The sequence below is a fragment of the Rana temporaria genome, chromosome 8 (assembly GCF_905171775.1).
Source record: "Rana temporaria chromosome 8, aRanTem1.1, whole genome shotgun sequence".
NCBI lineage: Eukaryota > Metazoa > Chordata > Amphibia > Anura > Ranidae > Rana > Rana temporaria.
The window spans coordinates 155,101,418-155,122,201 of record NC_053496.1 but is presented as its reverse complement, the minus strand read 5'-3'; the positions used below and the strand labels follow the sequence as shown (position 1 = coordinate 155,122,201).

Sequence of the window (20,784 nt, the reverse complement as noted above, 5' to 3'; positions counted from 1 at the left end):
AGTAGGTAAATGGGGTGTAAAGGAGAACTAGGAGCAGAAATGTGTTTCTCTCCAGCGGGTGGTAGTGCAGAAAAGAAAAACCCTATCCAGATCAATTCAATTGTGGGATCGAGCATTCCTGCGGTCAACTGTGCGCCATTCTTGCTCCATACCCCCAATGTTGCTTTTATGGTGCGGCGGTGGCTGTGGTTCAGGAACAATTTCCCAGGACTGTAACAGGGCCAAGCCTTTTGCCATGGAGTCTATCACATAGTCCTTGTCATCTTTTGTGACAATTAACTTTGTCGGGAAGCCCCATTTATAGCTCAATTTGTGATTTCTCAGTGCTTTAGTAATCGTGACAAGGTTTCTACGTTTCTGTAGTGTATATTGTGACAAATCAGTGTAAAATTGTAGATTCGAGTATGGGGCCGGAACTTTGTCTTTCTGCCGGGAAACTGCCATGAGCCTTTCCTTAGTGTGGTAAAAGTGTAGACGGAGTATGACATCTCTTGGGATGGAGTCAGGTAGATAGGCAGGTTTAGGGAGTCTGTGAATTCTATCTATCGTGAAGTCAAGTTCAGACAGATCAGGCAGTAAACTTGTAAGTAGCTGGGCCATGTAGCCGCGCAGCTCTGGTTGTTTAATAGACTCAGGGATCCCCCTGACCTTGAGGTTGTTCCTCCGTGATCTATCTTCAATTTCTGCCATTTTGGCCTTAAGAATATCAATATCATCCTCAGCAGATTCATTAGCATCAACTAGGGCGTTTATGGTAGAGGCATATTCCCCCATTTTGTTCTCCACATGTGAGACTCTGTCAGCCACATTGCTCAGGTCAGTGCTAAATTTATGGACACATGAAACCATGTCCGAATGTAGGGAACTCCTAAGAGACACCAGCATCTCCTTTAAAACAGTATCCATCACTGGCTTATTCGCGGTGGGGAAGAGATCAATGGAATCTGGCAGTTCTCTGGTGTCATCACCCGAGTCTGTAGGGGAGCTTACCTCCGTTGCTGTTCCTGTGGCATCCGAGCGGAACCTTGCCTTCTCAGGGCTGCCCGATGAGGGAGTAGCAGGAGAAGAGTGGAGATGTTTAGGAGGGCTGCTCCGTTTTGCTCCCTTCCCCGGCTGGTGTGGATGCTGGAGTGAAGGTTGGAAGGCCCTGGGTTGAGGCGTGGAAGACGCGCCAGCGCCATCTTGTTTGGCCTCGAGGGAGAAAAACTCCGTCAGCTTGGTTGGACGGCTCCCGTCCTTTTTGCATCTCGTCATGGTCACCGCCGCTTGCCCGGGATCTTAGGCAGTAGAACGCCCGTTTTCCGAGTCAGGCTGCTCGCTGGATGGGCTGCTATGTGCCGCTGTATCGTCGCTGGAGCCGGAGGTCAGTTACAACGCGTCCATCCTGGTCTCCGGCTAGCTCCGCCCCCCTATATATATTTTTTTTATAACACCCTAGAGAATAAAATGGCAGTCTTTGCAATACTTTTTGTCACACCGTATTTGCGCAGCAGTCTTACAAGCGCACTTTTTTTGGAAAACATTCACTTTTTTTAAATTAAAAAATAAGACAACAAAAAATTTGGCCCAATTTTTTTATATATTGTGAAAGATAATGTTACGCCGAGTAAAATGATACCCAACATGTCACGCTTAAAAATTGCGCCCGCTCGTGGCATGGCTTCAAACTTTTACCCTTAAAAATCTCGATAGGCGACGTTTAAAAAATTCTACAGGTTGCATTTTTTGAGTTACAGAGTAGGCCTAAGGCTAAAATTATTGCTCTCGCTCTAACGATCGCGGCGATACCTCACTTGTGTGGTTTGAATACCGTTTTCATATGCGGGCGCTACTCGCGTATGCGTTCGCTTCTACGCGCAAGCTCGTCGGGACAGGGCGCTTTAAAACATTTTTTTTTTGCTTTTCGCATTTATTTTTATTTATTTTACAATTTTTAACACTGAAAAAAAAAAAATATCACTTTTATTCCTATTACAAGGAATGTAAACATCCCTTGTAATAGAAAAAAGCATGACAGGTCCTCTTAAATATGAGATCTGGGGTCAAAAAAACCTCAGATCTCATATTTAGGCTTAAATGCAAAAAAAAAGAAAAAAATTGGAAATGTCATTTTTTCAAATGACAAAAAAAAAAAAAAATGTTTCTTTAAGAGGCTGGTGACGTCACTTCCGCCCAGCAGAGCTATGGGGACGGGCGAAGGAGATTTTTCCTTCAGTCTCGTCCCCGCTCAGCTAGCGAACGGTCGCGATCCCCTCCGCCGCTACGGTAAGCGGCGGAGGGCGCGGGAGAGCGGCGGGAGGGGGGGGCCCTCTCCCGCCACCGATAACGGCGATCTTGCGGCGAATGTGCCGCGGAGACCGCCATTATCGAGATATTCATCTTTAAAGTGAGGATGTATAACGACGGTGGCCGGTCGGCAAGTAGTTAAAGTATCACCTTCATACAAACCTGGTCAAAGTATTACCTCGGGTTAGAGGACTTCTGTTATTTTAAATCACCTTTTCCATCATGGAATATAACACCCCCCCCCCCCCCCTCCCCAAACACACACACACACTGAAATAACATATTATACATGATAAAAACCCATTGGTATAATAGAGGGCATATGTAAACACTGAAACTCTGTGCATTTATTTATGTTTCAAAATTGTTATTATTTTCCAATGGTATGTGTAGCGCTACCCCCTCAGGAGCCGCTGGTTAGATTGGGACGGCGTGTTATGTTACCTCTGTGATGCGTCTAGGGATGATAATGATGATGAGGGTGGCCAGCAGCCGGAGCGGATGGCTGTGTGAGAGGAGAGCTCCGTCCACAGAACCTCCATCCAGCGACATCCAGAGCTTAAACCAGCCAGTTTTTTTCTACCTGACCTCCGCAGACTTCCCAGGGGGAGAAGGAGCAACGATGGGGAAGCGGAAGCAAGATAGGAAGCCCAGAAAGCTTACAGACTTCTACCCCGCAGCGAGCACACCTAGGCCGCAAGATGGCGCCGGGGCCTCGGCCTCGCAGCGCGGCTCCGACGGCGGCGGACGCCAGCATAGCCCATCGCACCTGACGAGCGGTTCTCCATCCCAGCGAACAGGGGGGGGAAGCGGGGGCTCCACGCCGACCCCGTCCCCACTGAACAGCCCGCAGAAATCTGCTTTGAGGAGATCGGAGGAACACAGATATGCAGGTGAGCAAGATGACACCTGCAACTCCCAAAACAGCACAAGAGATTTTGTGGAACAGATCCACGAGTTCCCTACTTCTGGGGTCCCGCTTAGTGACACAGTTATGAAGGACATGCTGGTAACCCTTAGGGGGTCTATGCATAGAGACATGATGCAGTGTGTATCGCAGCTGAAGCATGAGGTGTCAGCCATTGGAGACAGGATAAGCCACGTGGAGGATAAAATGGGTGATTTTACCATAGCTCACAATGACTTGGTAGAGGCACATTATGAGGCAGAGGGGGATATCCAGGCCATGCGTGAAAAATTGGCGGACTTGGAAGATAGGTCCAGAAGGAACAATATAAAATTGCGGGGGGTAGAGGAGTCAGTACCACCATCAGACCTAAGGCAATATGTGCAAGAATTCATAGCGGCCATCCTGCCTGATGCCCCTGGAACTGAGATCATTGTAGACAGAGCACACCGCCTCCCCAAACCTAAATTTCTGCCTGAGAAAGTCCCCAGGGATGTCATTGCCCGCATTCATTTTTTCCATATTAAAGATGATTTAATGCGCTTTGCGAGGAAAAACCATCCCCTCCCTGCTCCATACTCGGACATTTCAATCTATTCGGATTTATCACAATTCACCATGATGGCACGCAAAAATTTGACCTCCATTACTAAGATCCTGCAAAATAACAAGATCACATACTCATGGGGCTTCCCCACTAAGCTGCTGATCACAAGAGATAACCGCACCTTTGTTATAAGAAATATTGATGAGGGACTGGAACTAGCCAAAAAATGGAACCTTCTTCCAGCAGAAGCTCCTACTTCTCTTCCCAAAACCACACATGCTCGGTTATCCCCTGACTGGAGCACCACTTGAAATGCATTGTATTTTAGCATTGAATGCTTTCTTCTTCCACACCTCACCCGAGGCTGGTTTAAGATGACAACTGTAGTCATCTTTTTTTTCTCCCTATGTTTGGTTCTGTTGGGAGCTCATACCCCCCCATGAGAAATGCGAGGGACACTCGCACTCTGTGAAAGTCTTCACATTTTTATGTGTTGTTTGACATTTTTGCTCTTTTATTTTTTTGTTTGGTCTGTTTTTCTCTCCCCCCCTTCTCTCTTTTTTCTATTCAACATATTGCCTGAAGAATATGATACCATACCTGCCTGCTACGCAATTCTCCTACTTCGTATGTATCCAGCCGTTCGCATTAATGTTGAGATATGGACACCCATCTCCACCTCGATAGCACCATCTACAGGTAACTTTTTAGTACTACACATGGAAGAACTATTTATCAGCAGCAATGAAAAATCTAGACTTGCACCTTTAATATGTCTTTGTCTATAGTATCCATGAACGTGCATGGGCTAAATAGTCCGTATAAACGAAGTGCTATGTGGAGGGAGGCTATCAAACTTAAAGGGGAAATTCTATGTGCACAGGAAACCCACTTTATGACTGCAAAACAACCGAAATGCACCCACAGGGCCTTCCCTCACATCTTTCAGGCAACAGCAGCAGTTAAAAAAAGGGGAGTGTTAATTGCAATTAAGCAATCTATTACTTTCCAGCTACATGAAGTGTTTACAGACCCGAATGGCAGGTATATCATCCTGATATGCGATTTAAACAACTCCACATATACCTTGGTGAACGTATATGCCCCTAACCGCAGACCCCTCTCTTTTCTCAAATCACTGTTAAAAAAAGTTGATAAAATCAAGAAGGGCTCTCTGTTGGTATGCGGAGACTTTAATTGCATTGTTGATAAGCACTTGGACAGCTCTGGCACGAAGCCCTCTTCTAGAAAAGAACTGCAACCGTTACTATCAGAGCACAACCTTTATGACCCTTGGAGATGCCTCAACTCGACAGAAAGAGACTATACCTATTTTTCTTCCCCTCACCGCATATACTCTAGGATTGATCTCATCCTCACGGATTTACCGCTTTTACATAAAGCACAATTAGCCAAAATCCACTCCATTACGTGGTCAGACCACGCCCCGATCTCTTTAGTAGTACAGAATAACTCTCAAGTTCCCCCCACGTACCTTTGGAGAAACAATACTGAACTTCTAACTAATCCTTCTATTATTTCCTCTCTTGATTCTCAATTATCTGAATTTTTTAAATTTAATGATACTGATGGTATAGATGTTTCTATGTTATGGTGCTCACATAAGGCCTTTAGCAGGGGACTGCTTATCCAAGCGGCAGCTCGGGAGAAAAAACGTAGGGGGGCAGTGCTGAACAGCCTCCTCAGGGACCTAAAATCCTTAGAGGACCTTCATAAGTCGACCCCTTCCCCTGCAATAGAATCTGACCTAATAGAATGTAGACAGAAAGTACGCTTAACCCTCTTATCTGGCCACCAAAATTGCTTAAAGAGACTCAAGGCTCAATTTTATGTACACGGTAATAAAGCGGGTAAACTTTTGGCTAGTTATATATCTAGGCGACAACAGAAATCCAACCTGACTTCCATCAGGGACCCCCACACCAACATACTTGAACATCACCCCAATAAAATAGCCAACTCTTTCATGAAATATTACCGTGACCTGTATAATCTCCACTTAGACAGCGACACCCCACAACCGACTCCTTACTCCATTGACTCCTTCCTATCTACAGTGTCACTACCTTCACTGACGGAAGAAGACTTAGCCATGTTAAATTCGCAATTCTCCCAAAAAGAAATTCTGGACACCATCAATTCCCTCCCAAAAAATAAATCCCCAGGGGAGGATGGCTTTTCATCCGAATATTATAGAGCATTTTCCCACCTACTTGTCCCATATATGGAGAGGTTGTTCAGCAAGGTCTCATCCCTAGCCTCCTTCCCAGAGGAAATGTTACAAGCTGTAATCGTGACTCTGCCCAAACCGGGGAAGAAGCCGGACTCACCCCAGAATTTTAGGCCCATCTCCCTCCTTAACACGGATCTAAAGATCTACGCCAAAATCCTGGCCAACAGGTTAGCTAAAATAACTCCCTCCTTGGTCAAAGCGGACCAGGTGGGCTTTGTCAAGGGAAGACAGGCTCCTGACGGCACTAGGAGGCTGTTTAACCTACTTCACATAGCTGAAAGCAAAAAAATCCCCGCAGCTATTCTAGCACTCGACGCCGAAAAGGCTTTTGATAGGGTCCACTGGGGATATCTTCGTGCTACGCTGCAAAAATTTGGCCTTCAGGGACATATCCTATCGGCAATACTAGCCTTATATTCCAACCCATCGGCGAAAGTTTTCACCTCAACTGCTCTTTCAGATAAGTTTTACATTACGAACGGTACCCGCCAGGGGTGCCCTCTATCCCCTATCATCTTTACTCTTATGATGGAGCCCCTGGCGGAAGCCATTAGGACTGATGACTCGATTTCGGGTTTTAAGATAGGGAAAACCACCCACAAAATCGGTCTTTTTGCCGATGACGTAGTTTTAACTCTTACCGACCCGGCTTCTTCCCTGGAGGGCGTATTTGACATATTGACAAGGTATAGCAATGTCTCATATTATAAGTTGAATGTAGTAAAGTCATGCCTGTTGCCTGTAAATCTATCACAGAGACAAATATCTTTCCTGAAAAGTAGATACAAATTTCAATGGATGTCCAAGGCGATCTCCTATCTGGGTGTCCGTTTAGCCTTTCCATCCTCGTATACATATGAGGCAAACTTCCCTAGCTTAATCCACACAGTGAGGAACGATCTACAGCACATTGCCTCTTACGAACTATCGTGGTTAGGGAAGATTGCCGCACTAAAAATGGTGGTACTCCCAAAACTGATCTACTACTTTCGTACTATCCCTGTATGTCTTCCTGAATCTTTCTTTGCACTTATAGACAAACTCTTTAGACAGTTTATATGGAACCGGAAAATGGCTAAGATCCCTTATGTAACAATACAGAAACATAGAAAAAATGGCGGGGCAGGATTCCCAAATGTGAGAAACTATTACAAAGCGGCGATACTAGACCAGAGTAAAGCCTGGTTTGACCAACAGTCTCCCAAACTTTGGGTACACATAGAGAGATCAGTAGTATCTAATAGAGATCTTCCATCCCTCCTTATAGCAAACCTGATCGAAGCTCCTTTAATTTGTCCTAAGCTCCCCTCTATTGAGGCGACGCTTTCTGCTTGGAAAAAACTCCATCTCACAGCCCCCCGGGAGTCTTTACAACACTGTCCCTTGTCTAGTCTACAGGTGTACGAATACCTGATTCCCAACGTTAGAGTAGATCAGTGGCTAAAAAAAGGAATACTCACTTACGAGGACTTGCTAGCAAGGGATCCAGATACACATCAGTTCTCTAAAACACAGATCCATTACTTTCGCTCTAGTCATCCAGATAAGACCTTTTCTTTACATAATGAAGTATGGGAATACCTCAGGTCTAATCACGGGAAGCCTAAAGGTTTGTCTTGGTTTTATAACTTACTACAAAACAATTCTAGATTTAGCAAATCTGCCCACATGTTGAACTGGGAAAGGGATCTGGGCTCTGTCCATTCCATAGAAGAATGGAAAAGGGCAATAGCCAATTGTTATAAAGTCTCTCATTGCTCCAACCACTGGGATCTAATGTTAAAGACGCTCCACAGGTCTTACCTGACTCCGGTGAGGATGTCTCTGATATTTTCCTCAGAGACCAGTGAATGCTGGAGATTATGCGGAGCAAGAGGGAATATATTACATATTCTCTGGGAGTGCAAATCCATTCGCAGTTTTTGGCGTGAAGTTTTTAAACTGATCTCTTCAATAACAGGATTTTTTCTTAAACCTTCCCCTCAATTAGCGCTACTCTTTCTCAACATCCAGACTATCCCTACACAACTTAGAAGCATCATAAGCCATGTTATTATTGCAGCAAGGCTTACGATCACTTCTAAATGGAGGTCCACCTTAGTTCCTAACATCAGTGAAGTTATCCAACGGGTGCAGGAACAGTACTCATATGAAAAGCATTTTGCGGCCCAATCACATTCAATAGCAAAATTTCGTGACCATTGGGATCCATGGACATCTAAATTTCAGATTAACTAGGCAATTAGGTATAAAGTTTACTGATTTGCTGACACATATATGCTGGCAGGCAGGCAAAACGATCACTAGCTATTTACTCTAGTATCACTCTTGAGGCAATCTCTTTTCTCTTCTTCCTCTCCCTCTTTCTACTTCCCTTAGTAGTCTTCCTTTTTCCCTATTCTCCTCCTTTTCTCTTCCTTCCCCCTCATTCTTTGTTTGTTTTCCCTTTGTACCCCTTTGATTTGTTGATTATAACCCTGGTTCATTTCTCGGGTGCTATATTTATAAGCAACCTACATTCTGGGTTAATATCCATTACCATACTACGTGTGGTATAATTTAGATCACCGGATAAGTGTTATGGTGGTAAGATCTATAGTAATCTTGGGGGTCATGCCACCTCCCAACTTGGGAATGTCCAGAGGGGAGGTAACGCCCACATTTAGCGGTAGGGCGTGCTTCCTCATTTACTTATTACTCCTTGGAGACAGGCGTGACCCTACTGGCAATATCTTAATGCTAAGTTTCTCGTTTTGTATTATCTCCTCTACTAATTCTACGCAAATATCCGTTGGTTCTGCATTGACGAATGTTGAAAAACTGTATACGTCTGTATAGAGAATTGCAATTTTTGTATTGTCACTCTTTTTTATGAACCAATAAAAACTAATTGAAAAGATAATGATGATGAGAACAATGACGAAATGTCCAAACAGCAGGGTGTTGTTTTCTGTGCTTTTATTTCTTGCCCAACACGGAAAAAAAGTTAACTTGAAGTAGATAAAGAAAGGTTGGTGAAAGGAGAATTTGCAGAAGCAGTCCTGCCTCCAATGGGACTTTAACTCACGTCGCCACTCCAGCCGGAGTGGGTATAGTGTACCTGGACAGGCCTCTCACACCGACCTGGCAGCCAGGGTATCACTCGGAACCTTTGAGAAGGAACAAGTCTCTGCCACCGACTTGGCTCTAACAGAATTAGAATTAGGAGTGGATCCTCTGCCATAGGCCCTCTACTCAGGAACGTAGACAATAGAGCAAATTCTCTCAACAAATATAATTTGCCTGAATCTCCCTTTAGGTAGACTTCTTAATTTTGAGGTCACCGACTGACAAGTTGCAACATACAACTTCTCAGTGTCCGGCCACCCAGATCCCCAATGGATTGTCTAAGCCCTGTTGGATCACCTGCCTCCGTGTTCACCTCAGACCGACTCCCCACCGAACAGCATAACTCGCTTGGGATTTTCCTCATGAAGGGTGGGGACCCAATAAGTCACTGGGGCCCCGTTGTAGCTTTAGTTGCTTCGGGCCATGAGGGCCCAGAGTCAGGAACTCTGCGTAGCACGTGCGCCCCGGCCTTGTAGGCCATCTCGCCGGGCCTTGTGATGTGCGCACACCCTAAAGGTGGGTGCCGAACCAGGAACGGGCGAAGAATGTCACAAAAATGGTGTCCGCCCCAGAAATACCCTCTCCCAGCATGCCCCGCGAGGGAAACACTCCACTGATTGGCTGCTGGAGAAAGGTGCCTCTGCCTGGACTCCTCTGGCGCCACCTGTCACCCAGAGATGGAAAGATATCTCTGGAACACAAAATGGAACCTCAGGACAGCCCAGCCTGTCATAAACCCAATTTACACAAATCAACATGGATAAGAGCAAGGTAACTCTCTCATACCCCTCTAAATTTAACATAGCACCTGTACTGAAAGTACACAGGCGCTACATATGCATGACATAACAGAGCAAAAATAAACATAGTGACAAACAGAACGGTATCACAACACATGTCATGCAAGGGTTAGAATAAACTACTTCTCGAATACATCTACTGGTAGTAGCACCTGTTCAGCAACACCCTATAGGTACAAAATCTCGCGAACCTCCGAGATCGGGTTTCGTCCCAAGCCCCCCCCCCGCACCCCCAATGGGTACTAACTGTACCCATTGGGAAGGGAAGGGAGTCGACTCCCACCCGTAGGCCCATTCCATGACGTAATGTTCACCAGGGGTTACAGTGATAGGGTGATCAACCAACTTATGAGGCAGGCTGCAACAACTCATACCGTCTACAACAATGTATAGCATTAACAGGGGGAAAGCCCAGCAATAGGCACTACTAAGTTCATGTAATATGGAGAAAATATCAGTGCCTAGGAACAGTTCCCTGACAATACAGGGGATTGTGGGAGAGTAGAAGGGGGTGGAGTAGAAAGGAGAAGAAAGGAAGTGGAGGAAAAGAGAGAGAAAGTACCTGCACACAGTCTGGATCTACATCTTATCAGAACTATCAAGACACGAAAATAGAGTCACCTATTCCCATGTATTTAGCCCATGGATCCTTGATCTCCCTAAACCGGGCAAAATTATCTAAGATAGAGCTCACCATCTTCTCTTGGGACATGATCCACAAAATCTTTTGTTTGGCTGCTATAATTGAGACCTTGGGACGCTTCCATGCCCTAGCTAAGGTAATTTTAGCACCTAAGAAGATGAAGAAGATTAGTTTGCGGGAGGGTTTCGAGGCCTTGCTGATTAACTGGTTGAGAAGAGCCGTTGAGGGAGATCTGGGACTTTGGATGCTATTTGGAAAATTTTGTTCCAAAAGCCTCTGATTTTTGGGCACTCCCACCATATGTGCAGCATGGAGCCCCTCAACAGGCACCCTCAGAAACACAAAGGGAAAGCCGAGGGAAACATAGTGGAGAGCCTGAGGGGAGGTAGGTACCATCTGGTAAAAACCTTCAAACCTTCACTCTCAGGGTGATGTGGCCGTAGGCGATAACTATGGCTGTCCTTAACTCTCTTGAAGATAGCATGGAAGAAAGACTAGAAAAAAAGATTCAAGGACTCCACCACAACAACAAACAAAAGCCCACCCAGGTACTAACCAGGCCCAACCCTGCTTAGCCTCCGAGATCAGACGAGAATGTGGTTCGGTAAGGTCGCGGTCATCAAAATGAACGTTCTACCGCAAATTCTGTACACTTTACAAGCGGTCCCAATCAAGATTCCCCCGGCTTTCTTTGCCTCCTATAGGAAAGCCTGTACTGACTTTGTTTGGCAGGGGGCCCGTCCGCGTCTGAGTAACGTTCGACTCACAACACCTAAGCTTAAAGGAGGAGTAGGATTGCCTGATATTTACAAATACCACTTGGCCTGGACCATACAGAGTGGTCAAAAAGATTGGTTACAGCTTGAACAATTGTTTTCTCCCCTCCGTCTACCCCAACTTCCGTGGATCGCACAGCAAAATGTCCCGGCGGACTGTACAGAACACCCCCTGATCCGCCCCTCCTTACTGGCCTTCAGAGAGGCTTGTAACAAGCATAGATTATCCGACCTATATGGCCCTATGACTCCCCTTAGAATGAACCCTGACTTCACTCCAGGAATGCACCCCGCCTTTTTGGCAGAGGATTGGCCCCACCCCACAGTACAAACAAATCAATGTTTTACTAATGGGCGACTCCTGCTACAATCAGAGCTTGCCTCCAAAATTAACAAGGACGTCTTCCCATTCTGGACGTATGTGCAAATCCGCCACTTCTTTACTAGATTGGCTCCAGGAACGATCTGGTCCAAAGCCGCTACTCCGTTTGAACACATATGCTCAAGCATAGAACCACAGAGACACCTTATCTCGACTATGTCTACCCTTCTGTTTTCTACACACGCGTCTAAAATACATTGGGCTAACCAGCAGTGGGAACGGGATCTCATGCTTGATCTCACGGACACGGAATGGGAGGACATCTACAGGATGGCTCACAAGGGTTCGGTCAATGTCCAGGTACAGGAAAATGCGTACAAAATCCTCTCCAGGTGGTACAAGACCCCTCTTAAACTACACCGCATTAATCCTGCACTTTCAAAGGTCTGTTGGAGATGTAATCTAGAGACGGGATCTTTCCTCCACATATGGTTGTCCTGCCCCAAACTCCAACCTTTTTGGATGGAGGTGCAAGAGTATATCTCCAAGGTGACTACATTTGATCTGGAGTTCACGCCTGCTCAGTTCCTCCTTCACCATGCCCAATCGTTGCCGAGAGGATATTGTAAGTCTTTGGCAATGCATGTGGTGAATGTGGCCCGTATGTGTATACCTCTCCAGGGGCTCTCCCCCAATCCTCCATCTATCGCGGATTGGTTCAAATGTATTCATAAAACAATGGAGATGGAGGAACTGATCCACCAGGCGAACGACACCCCTTCTAAATTCTCGGGAACTTGGGCTTGCTGGACCCACTTTGTCTTGTCAGACTGTTACAAGAATACTATGTCTTGTCGGTGCTGATTGTTACTCCCAATTGGTCAAAACCCCATAGAGCTGTGGCGGGCCCCCCCCCCCCTTTTCCGCCCCGTTGTCTCCGTACCCTTCCCCCCCCTTAGTAAGATAGAGATCACGAGTGCATAGTCTGTGCTGGACTTCTCAGCCTAGAGCTATGGCTCGTCACTGTTGTTGCCAGCCCCGGTTGTGCTGGATATCAAGGTATATATAGTTTATGTTTTTTTTCTGTCACTCTCAGCACAGTGTTAATTGCACCCACACAAGGGTGTGAGTTTAGTGGTTCCTTTGAGTACTTCTAGCCGTTCTTGCCAGCCTTGGCAAGGGCCAGTGAGGCGATTTGTTGTGTGACTTCTATGGCGGCTACGCCCGCGACTATTTCTGGGTATATCTGTAACTGACTGTTTTATGCCTTTATGTACTTCTATTGCATCCTTCTGTTCTGTACTTCTTTTGGTGGCTGCGACTGCAATTACCATTGCCCGCTGGATGTATATGATATTGTTATATCTGCAGAACCTTATTAAAAACCTTTGAAAAAAAAAAAAAAAAAAAACATGGCTGAAAAAAAAGAAGCAGGTAACCCAGCCCTAAACAATTGTACTGCACAGACAGTATTTGACAGGGGACAGGTAGAGTGTGCTGGTGAAATGGCCAGAGATTCACCAATATATTTCTCTAACTAGAGCAAGAAGCAGGTAACCCAGCCCTAAACAATGTACTATATGAAGCAGATGTCACAGAAATCAAGAGTGCTGGTTTAGATTTCTGAAGCAGCATACACCTCGCTGACACTGTCCCTCAAAATCTGGAGCCTGTCCCTACAATAGCTACACCAGACTGACGAGCGGCCCATAAACCATAAGATGATATTGATGTCAAAGAAATAAATTGTGTTTTTTTAGATTTCTGAAGCAGGATCAAACCTCTCTGACACTGTCCCTAAGCATCATCAGCAGCCTCTCCCTGTCATAACTAGAGCGGAGTTCTATGAATAAAGAATGCTTGTATGAATGTATGAAGCAGGATCAAACCTCACTGACACTTTCCCTAAGCAGCAGATTCAGCAGCCTTTCCCTATCATAACTGAAGCAGAGTGACAATCTGTGATGTGTGCCTCTATCTAATATAGAGACTGGTCACATGCTGGGTCACATGCTGCACTGGCCAATCACAGCCATGCCATAACTGTGATCAGTTCCCAGTCACAGTAGTAAAACGAATGGCAATTGGCTGCCGTGCAGCGCGCCAAAACATACCCGAACCCGGACTTTTTCCAATTGTTCGGGTGCAAAAAAAACAAACAATGTCCGTACCGAACCCAAACTTTACAGTTCGGGTTCGCTCAACCCTAATCACGAAATATAACACCCCCCCCCCCCCCCCCCAACACACACACACTGAAATAACATATTATACATGATAAAACCCATTGACATGATAGGGGGTATATGTAAACACTAACTCTGTTCATTTATTTAATCATTGTAACTTTGTGCATTTATATTCACTGTGTATCATGACTGTCCAGACATTAACACAATTTGTGAAAAGTTTAAGACAATTTAAAAAACAGAAAACAAGCTCATCGGTCAAAAATGATGCACTGAAAATAAAATATTATAGATGTTCAATATAAAAATCTGCCTTCAATTTTCTAAAAAAAAAAAAGCTCCCATGTATTAGCTGACTAACACTGACACCTAGTGGTGATAAAATGCACGGGAAGATATTGGATGGTTTGTTCTCACTAGCCGACAATATTCATGTATAAATTAGATCTTCCGGATATCCATTCTACAGAACGGGACTAAGTGGGAGAAAAACAAAAAACACAAAACACACACCTTCTGGAATTCCTCAATAAAGGAAATCTGGAAGTCTAGCTGGTGTTCGGATGGATTTATTCTAATACATCCACAAATGTATAACTCCATCAGATTGTACAAACATGATTGATATCCTATAATTAGTTTATTCTTCACCAATGTTTAGAATCTCTAATTGATACAATGTGATGAGAGCTCATTGATGGAAATGGTGGGTGGCTCTTAGAAGAGCCTTTGTGTCTTGTGTTGGGATGATGAGGGAGGGATGGGGGATTACTTGGCGCTGGTGTACTTGGTGACGGCCTTGGTGCCCTCGGAGACGGCGTGCTTGGCCAGCTCTCCGGGCAGGAGGAGGCGGACGGCGGTCTGGATCTCCCGGGAGGTGATGGTGCGGCGCTTGTTGTAATGAGCCAGGCGGGAAGATTCTCCGGCGATGCGCTCGAAGATGTCATTGACAAAGGAGTTCATGATGCCCATGGCCTTGGAGGAGATGCCGGTGTCGGGGTGGACCTGCTTGAGCACCTTGTACACGTAGATGGCATAACTCTCCTTCCTGCTCTTCCTCCGCTTCTTGCCGTCCTTCTTCTGGCTCTTGGTCACGGCTTTCTTGGAGCCCTTCTTGGGCGCCGGGGCGGACTTGGCTGGTTCAGGCATTATTAGGGTTAATGGTATTTTCTCTGTGAAGGGAAAGTGTGCTGGAGCCGCCCTCGTGTGCTGCTTATATAGGCGTCCTATGCAAATGAGTCCACACCCCTCCTCACTCTTCTATTGGAGGGTTAAGTCATGTGATGGAGAGTGACGTGTTAATTTAATTCCTTTTCAATGGATTGGTTTAGAGAGAAGTCAAGGCACTATTGGCTGGATTCAAACGTGACCAATCACAGCGTGTGACGTGGGAGCACTGAGTGTATAAATGAAGGGGAGTGATCTGTGGGCTGATATTCTCCATTGAATAACCCAATCATCCACCTACAATGTCAGGACGCGGCAAACAAGGAGGCAAGGTTCGGGCTAAGGCCAAGACACGCTCATCCCGGGCTGGTCTGCAGTTCCCAGTCGGTCGTGTTCACCGCCTGCTCAGGAAGGGCAACTATGCCGAGCGGGTCGGGGCCGGAGCTCCAGTGTATCTCGCCGCCGTCCTCGAGTATCTCACGGCTGAGATCCTTGAGCTGGCCGGCAACGCCGCCCGCGACAACAAGAAGACCCGCATCATCCCCCGACACCTCCAGCTGGCTGTACGCAACGACGAGGAGCTCAACAAGCTGCTGGGCGGCGTCACCATTGCCCAAGGAGGAGTCCTGCCCAACATCCAGGCCGTGCTGCTGCCCAAGAAGACCGAGAGCCACAAGGCCACCAAATCCAAGTAATCCCGATCACTTCATTCCCCTCCATTACCCAACACAACAAAGGCTCTTCTCAGAGCCACCCACCTCTCCATACAAAGAGCCCGACACACATAAAATTGTTTCCATTCCTATTCTCCGATATTTATAATGTGGTAAATGGTTCACTCTAAAAGCAAACACTTTGAATGTATTCATTACAGGTAGGAAGATTCAGCCGCATTATACCTCGCCATACAAAGAGACGCACACCCATTGTTATTGGGAGATCTGATTGTAAAAATAGACAACCAAAAGTGATGTTTTGTTTTACATGTTGGAAATAAAACGGTTCCTCTGACTAGGTGTGATCCCGATGGGGGGACAATGTGTTGGGATGACACGTGTCAGTAATAATAAATGGTGATAGATTGTATATTGGAACGCTTTCAGTGTCGTATTATAGAGCAATGTGATCTCATTACATGGATTTGAATCTCCTCCATCTCTTGGTTCTCATGGATTTCTTCTTAAGATCACAAATCATTCTTCAAACTGGAAAGGAGCCCACTGATCTCATCCCCTTTCTTCACACCTCCCACATGGAAAGACAATGATAAACTGTCCCCTTCATTTCAGTTTAATTCCCCAACAATAACCTGGAAATTGTATTTTTTTGTACTGCAGATCATTAGAAAATCTCCTGAACACGTGTTGTCTCCTCTGAGAAAATCGAAAGAGCGCAGACATTCTATGGAGCATTGCTGGCTGTGGGGCCAAGATTTCACATTACACACACAACGCGATTTTTATCGTTCTTTATGACTGAAAATAAAGCATTGATCATATAAAAATCTGATAATGAAATGTACATGTCACAAAGCGATATTTATTGTTCTCTCCTACATGTAGCGGTGATAGATTGTCACACCCCGAATAGGTCTATAAAGACATGTGAGGCGACTGGTAGTAATCAGGACACCGCCAGAGAAATATGAACAATGATGTCACAAAACACGCGTTTCGTGTCTGAAATGAAATCAGGTCGGTTTCCTGTTTAGGTTCCAAATATTTGATTTTGTTCGCAGTATAAATTGTCGCGGCCCCGCCCCCGCCAGCTCTTTATAATAACATGGCAGAAGGTGACAGAAATGTAGAAGAGATGAGAGCCACATACAGAACCAATCGATTTTTATTAACTAAGGAAAAGGTTTTTTTTTTTTTTTTTTTTATCGCTGGAACAACCTACCCGACAAATAATAAAAGTGAGATAACGATATTGTAAGACGATCTATACACAGATCTGCTGTACATCTAAAATCGTCCAATCGGATTGTATAGTGTATGTTTAGCTATAAAGAACTTCCTTCCCCACATACTAAAACGTTCTAACGCCAGGATAAATATATAGTGAGCCCTTTGTATGAGAAGGTGGGTGGCCCTGAGAAGGGCCTTTGTGTAGGGGAAGTAGGTAGGTGTTCATGAGGATTTAGCCTCCGAATCCGTAGAGAGTGCGCCCCTGGCGTTTGAGAGCATAGACGACATCCATGGCGGTGACGGTCTTCCTCTTGGCGTGCTCGGTGTAGGTGACGGCATCGCGGATGACATTCTCCAAGAAGACTTTGAGCACTCCGCGGGTCTCCTCATAGATGAGTCCGGAGATACGCTTGACACCCCCTCTGCGGGCCAAACGTCGGATGGCGGGTTTGGTGATGCCCTGGATGTTGTCCCGGAGCACCTTCCTGTGCCGCTTAGCTCCTCCTTTCCCCAGACCCTTCCCTCCTTTACCGCGACCAGACATCTCGGAGATCTGCGTTATTCAGACAAACAGTAAAGAAACCACACACAGCCACCTCCTTATATACAGCCTAGGCCAGTGATGGCGAACCTTTTTGAGCCCGAGTGCCCAAACCGCGACAAAACCAACTTATTTCTTTCAAAGTGCCAACACAGAATTAAACCTGCCAGCGTCTCTGTACAGAGGATGGGACTGATCATCCCTCTTAATTCACCCCAAAAGGACCAAAAATTTACGTTTCAGCCAAATTTGTTCAGAATGTAGGTTTCAGAATTACATTCGGTTACTGCACAATGAAAACATACTGCACACTGAAAAATGACTGCACACTGAAAACATACTGCATAATGAAAACATACTGCACACTGAAAACTGACTGCATAATAAAACATACTGCACACTGAAAACTGACTGCATAATAAAACATACTGCACACTGAAAACTGACTGCACACTGAAAACTGACTGCACACTGAAAACTGACTGCATAATAAAACATACTGCACACTGAAAACTGACTGCACACTGAAAACATACTGCATAATGAAAACATACTGCACAATGAAAACTGACTGCATAATAAAACATACTGCACACTGAAAACTGACTGCATAATAAAACATACTGCACACTGAAAACTGACTGCACACTGAAAACTGACTGCATAATAAAACATACTGCACACTGAAAAATGACTGCACACTGAAAAATGACTGCATACTGAAAACTGACTGCATAATAAAACATACTGCACACTGAAAACTGACTGCACACTGAAAACTGACTGCATAATAAAACATACTGCACACTGAAAAATGACTGCACACTGAAAAATGACTGCATACTGAAAACTGACTGCATAATAAAACATACTGCACACTGAAAAATGACTGCACACTGAAAAATGACTGCATACTGAAAACTGACTGCACACTGAAAAATGACTGCACACTGAAAAATGACTGCACACTGAAAACTGACTGCACACTGAAAACTGACTGCACACTGAAAACTGACTGCACACTGAAAACTGACTGCATAATAAAACATACTGCACACTGAAAAATGACTGCACACTGAAAAATGACTGCATACTGAAAACTGACTGCATAATAAAACATACTGCACACTGAAAAATGACTGCACACTGAAAAATGACTGCATACTGAAAACTGACTGCACACTGAAAAATGACTGCACACTGAAAAATGACTGCACACTGAAAACTGACTGCACACTGAAAACTGACTGCACACTGAAAACTGACTGCACACTGAAAACTGACTGCATAATAAAACATACTGCACACTGAAAACTGACTGCACACTGAAAACTGACTGCATAATAAAACATACTGCACACTGAAAACTGACTGCATAATAAAACATACTGCACACTGAAAACTGACTGCACACTGAAAACTGACTGCACACTGAAAACTGACTGCATAATAAAACATACTGCACACTGAAAACTGACTGCACACTGAAAACTGACTGCATAATAAAACATACTGCACACTGAAAAATGACTGCACACTGAAAAATGACTGCATACTGAAAACTGACTGCATAATAAAACATACTGCACACTGAAAAATGACTGCACACTGAAAAATGACTGCACACTGAAAACTGACTGCACACTGAAAACTGACTGCATAATAAAACATACTGCACACTGAAAACTGACTGCACACTGAAAACTGACTGCATAATAAAACATACTGCACACTGAAAAATGACTGCACACTGAAAAATGACTGCATACTGAAAACTGACTGCATAATAAAACATACTGCACACTGAAAAATGACTGCACACTGAAAACTGACTGCACACTGAAAACTGACTGCATAATAAAACATACTGCACACTGAAAAATGACTGCACACTGAAAAATTACTGCACACTGAAAACTGACTGCATAATAAAACATACTGCACACTGAAAACTGACTGCACACTGAAAACTGACTGCACACTGAAAACTGACTGCACACTGAAAACTGACTGCATAATAAAACATACTGCACACTGAAAAATGACTGCACACTGAAAAATTACTGCACACTGAAAACTGACTGCATAATAAAACATACTGCACACTGAAAAATTACTGCACACTGAAAAATAGCTGCATAATGAAAAGTTACTGAACAATGATTACCTGTAATTCAGTCCCCTTCTGCAAACCACTCAGTCCTGTCGAGGAAGGTCTCTCTGCTGGTGCTGCTGACCGGAGAAGGGGGGGCCATCACAGAAAGCCTGCTCTGTGATGGCTCTTGTCAGAGTCACAGCAGCTCTGGTCCTGACAGAGGAGAAGCAGGCTCTCTACAACACGGCAAATGCAGGGAACAGAGCCGAGCAGAGCACACTCCCGCCCACCTCAATACAGCACAGCCACGCTTTCATCTCTGCCTGCATCTTCTTGTCAAATGTGGCGGGCTGCAGGAGGAGGGCGGGTAACAGCAATACTGATTGGCTGGTGGGTGAAGCAAATATTAGAAGCGCAGATCTGATTATTTCGGCAGCTAGCCGCTGATTGGTGGGTGCAGTGTGGATTGGATTAGCGTGCGTACGTCACCCCCCCCCGTCGCTTATTCTTTGTCACTCCCACTCAGGTACGTCACCGCTAGCCAATAGATAGAACTATGGGGGATGTAGTTTGCAGTGCGGTGTGGACAATTAGATTTTCCACTGTATGCTTTCATTTCATGGCGTGCCCACCGAAACAGCTTGCCGTGCCGGGAGCGGCACGCGTGCCACGCGTTCGCCATCACTGGCCTAGGCGGACCTGATGGAAACCTTCATGGGAAGGAGGCGGAGTCACACACATTCATTACAATGCAAAATAAATAAATAGAAGATGTAATTTATTTTTAAGGCTCCTAAATATTGTGTGGTAATCAAATATATTAATGAAACAGCAATACATTTCCAGAAGATGAATTTATTCCTTCTTCTCAATGCTTTTCTATTCATATCTGGAGATTACACGGAGAACATTAATCTTTAACTTTTCATAACAGAAACACAATCAGCAGCTTCAATTGTTCATATTTATACAACATTATTTCTAAAGGAAAATAAAGTAGCACATTGCCTCCGACATCTCACCTTCCTGGGTGTGAGGATGTGCGGACCTGAAGGGAAACATGTGGATAAGGGGTGGGTCTAGTCATGTATTTCACTGCAAAGAATTTCATTTATTTAAAAGATTTTCAATATTTTGCTCAACGGATGTAATTCATCAGAAGCACAACTTTGTCTTTATTGATGAATTGTACATATTTGTCTGATATGTGATGATTATTCCCTATCTCTACCAATCATGTCA

At 44.9% G+C, this 20,784-nt stretch overlaps 3 protein-coding genes across 3 annotated transcripts; 1 reads left to right on the top strand and 2 right to left on the bottom strand.

Annotated features, from left to right (window-relative positions):
• Positions 1-14,538: 14,538 nt before the first annotated feature.
• On the bottom strand, positions 14,539-15,039 carry LOC120909216 (histone H2B 1.1). The gene has a single exon (XM_040320939.1). It carries the CDS (start codon positions 14,979-14,981, stop codon positions 14,601-14,603), a length of 381 nt encoding a protein of 126 aa, XP_040176873.1. The 5' UTR covers positions 14,982-15,039; the 3' UTR covers positions 14,539-14,600.
• Positions 15,040-15,262: 223 nt separating this feature from the next.
• LOC120909213 (histone H2A type 1) lies at positions 15,263-15,756 on the top strand. Its single transcript, XM_040320935.1, has one exon. The coding sequence runs from the start codon at positions 15,302-15,304 to the stop codon at positions 15,692-15,694; it is 393 nt and encodes a 130-aa protein (XP_040176869.1). The 5' UTR covers positions 15,263-15,301; the 3' UTR covers positions 15,695-15,756.
• Positions 15,757-17,081: 1,325 nt separating this feature from the next.
• Positions 17,082-17,493, bottom strand: LOC120909220 (histone H4). The gene has a single exon (XM_040320942.1). The coding sequence runs from the start codon at positions 17,448-17,450 to the stop codon at positions 17,139-17,141; it is 312 nt and encodes a 103-aa protein (XP_040176876.1). The 5' UTR covers positions 17,451-17,493; the 3' UTR covers positions 17,082-17,138.
• Positions 17,494-20,784: the final 3,291 nt, after the last annotated feature.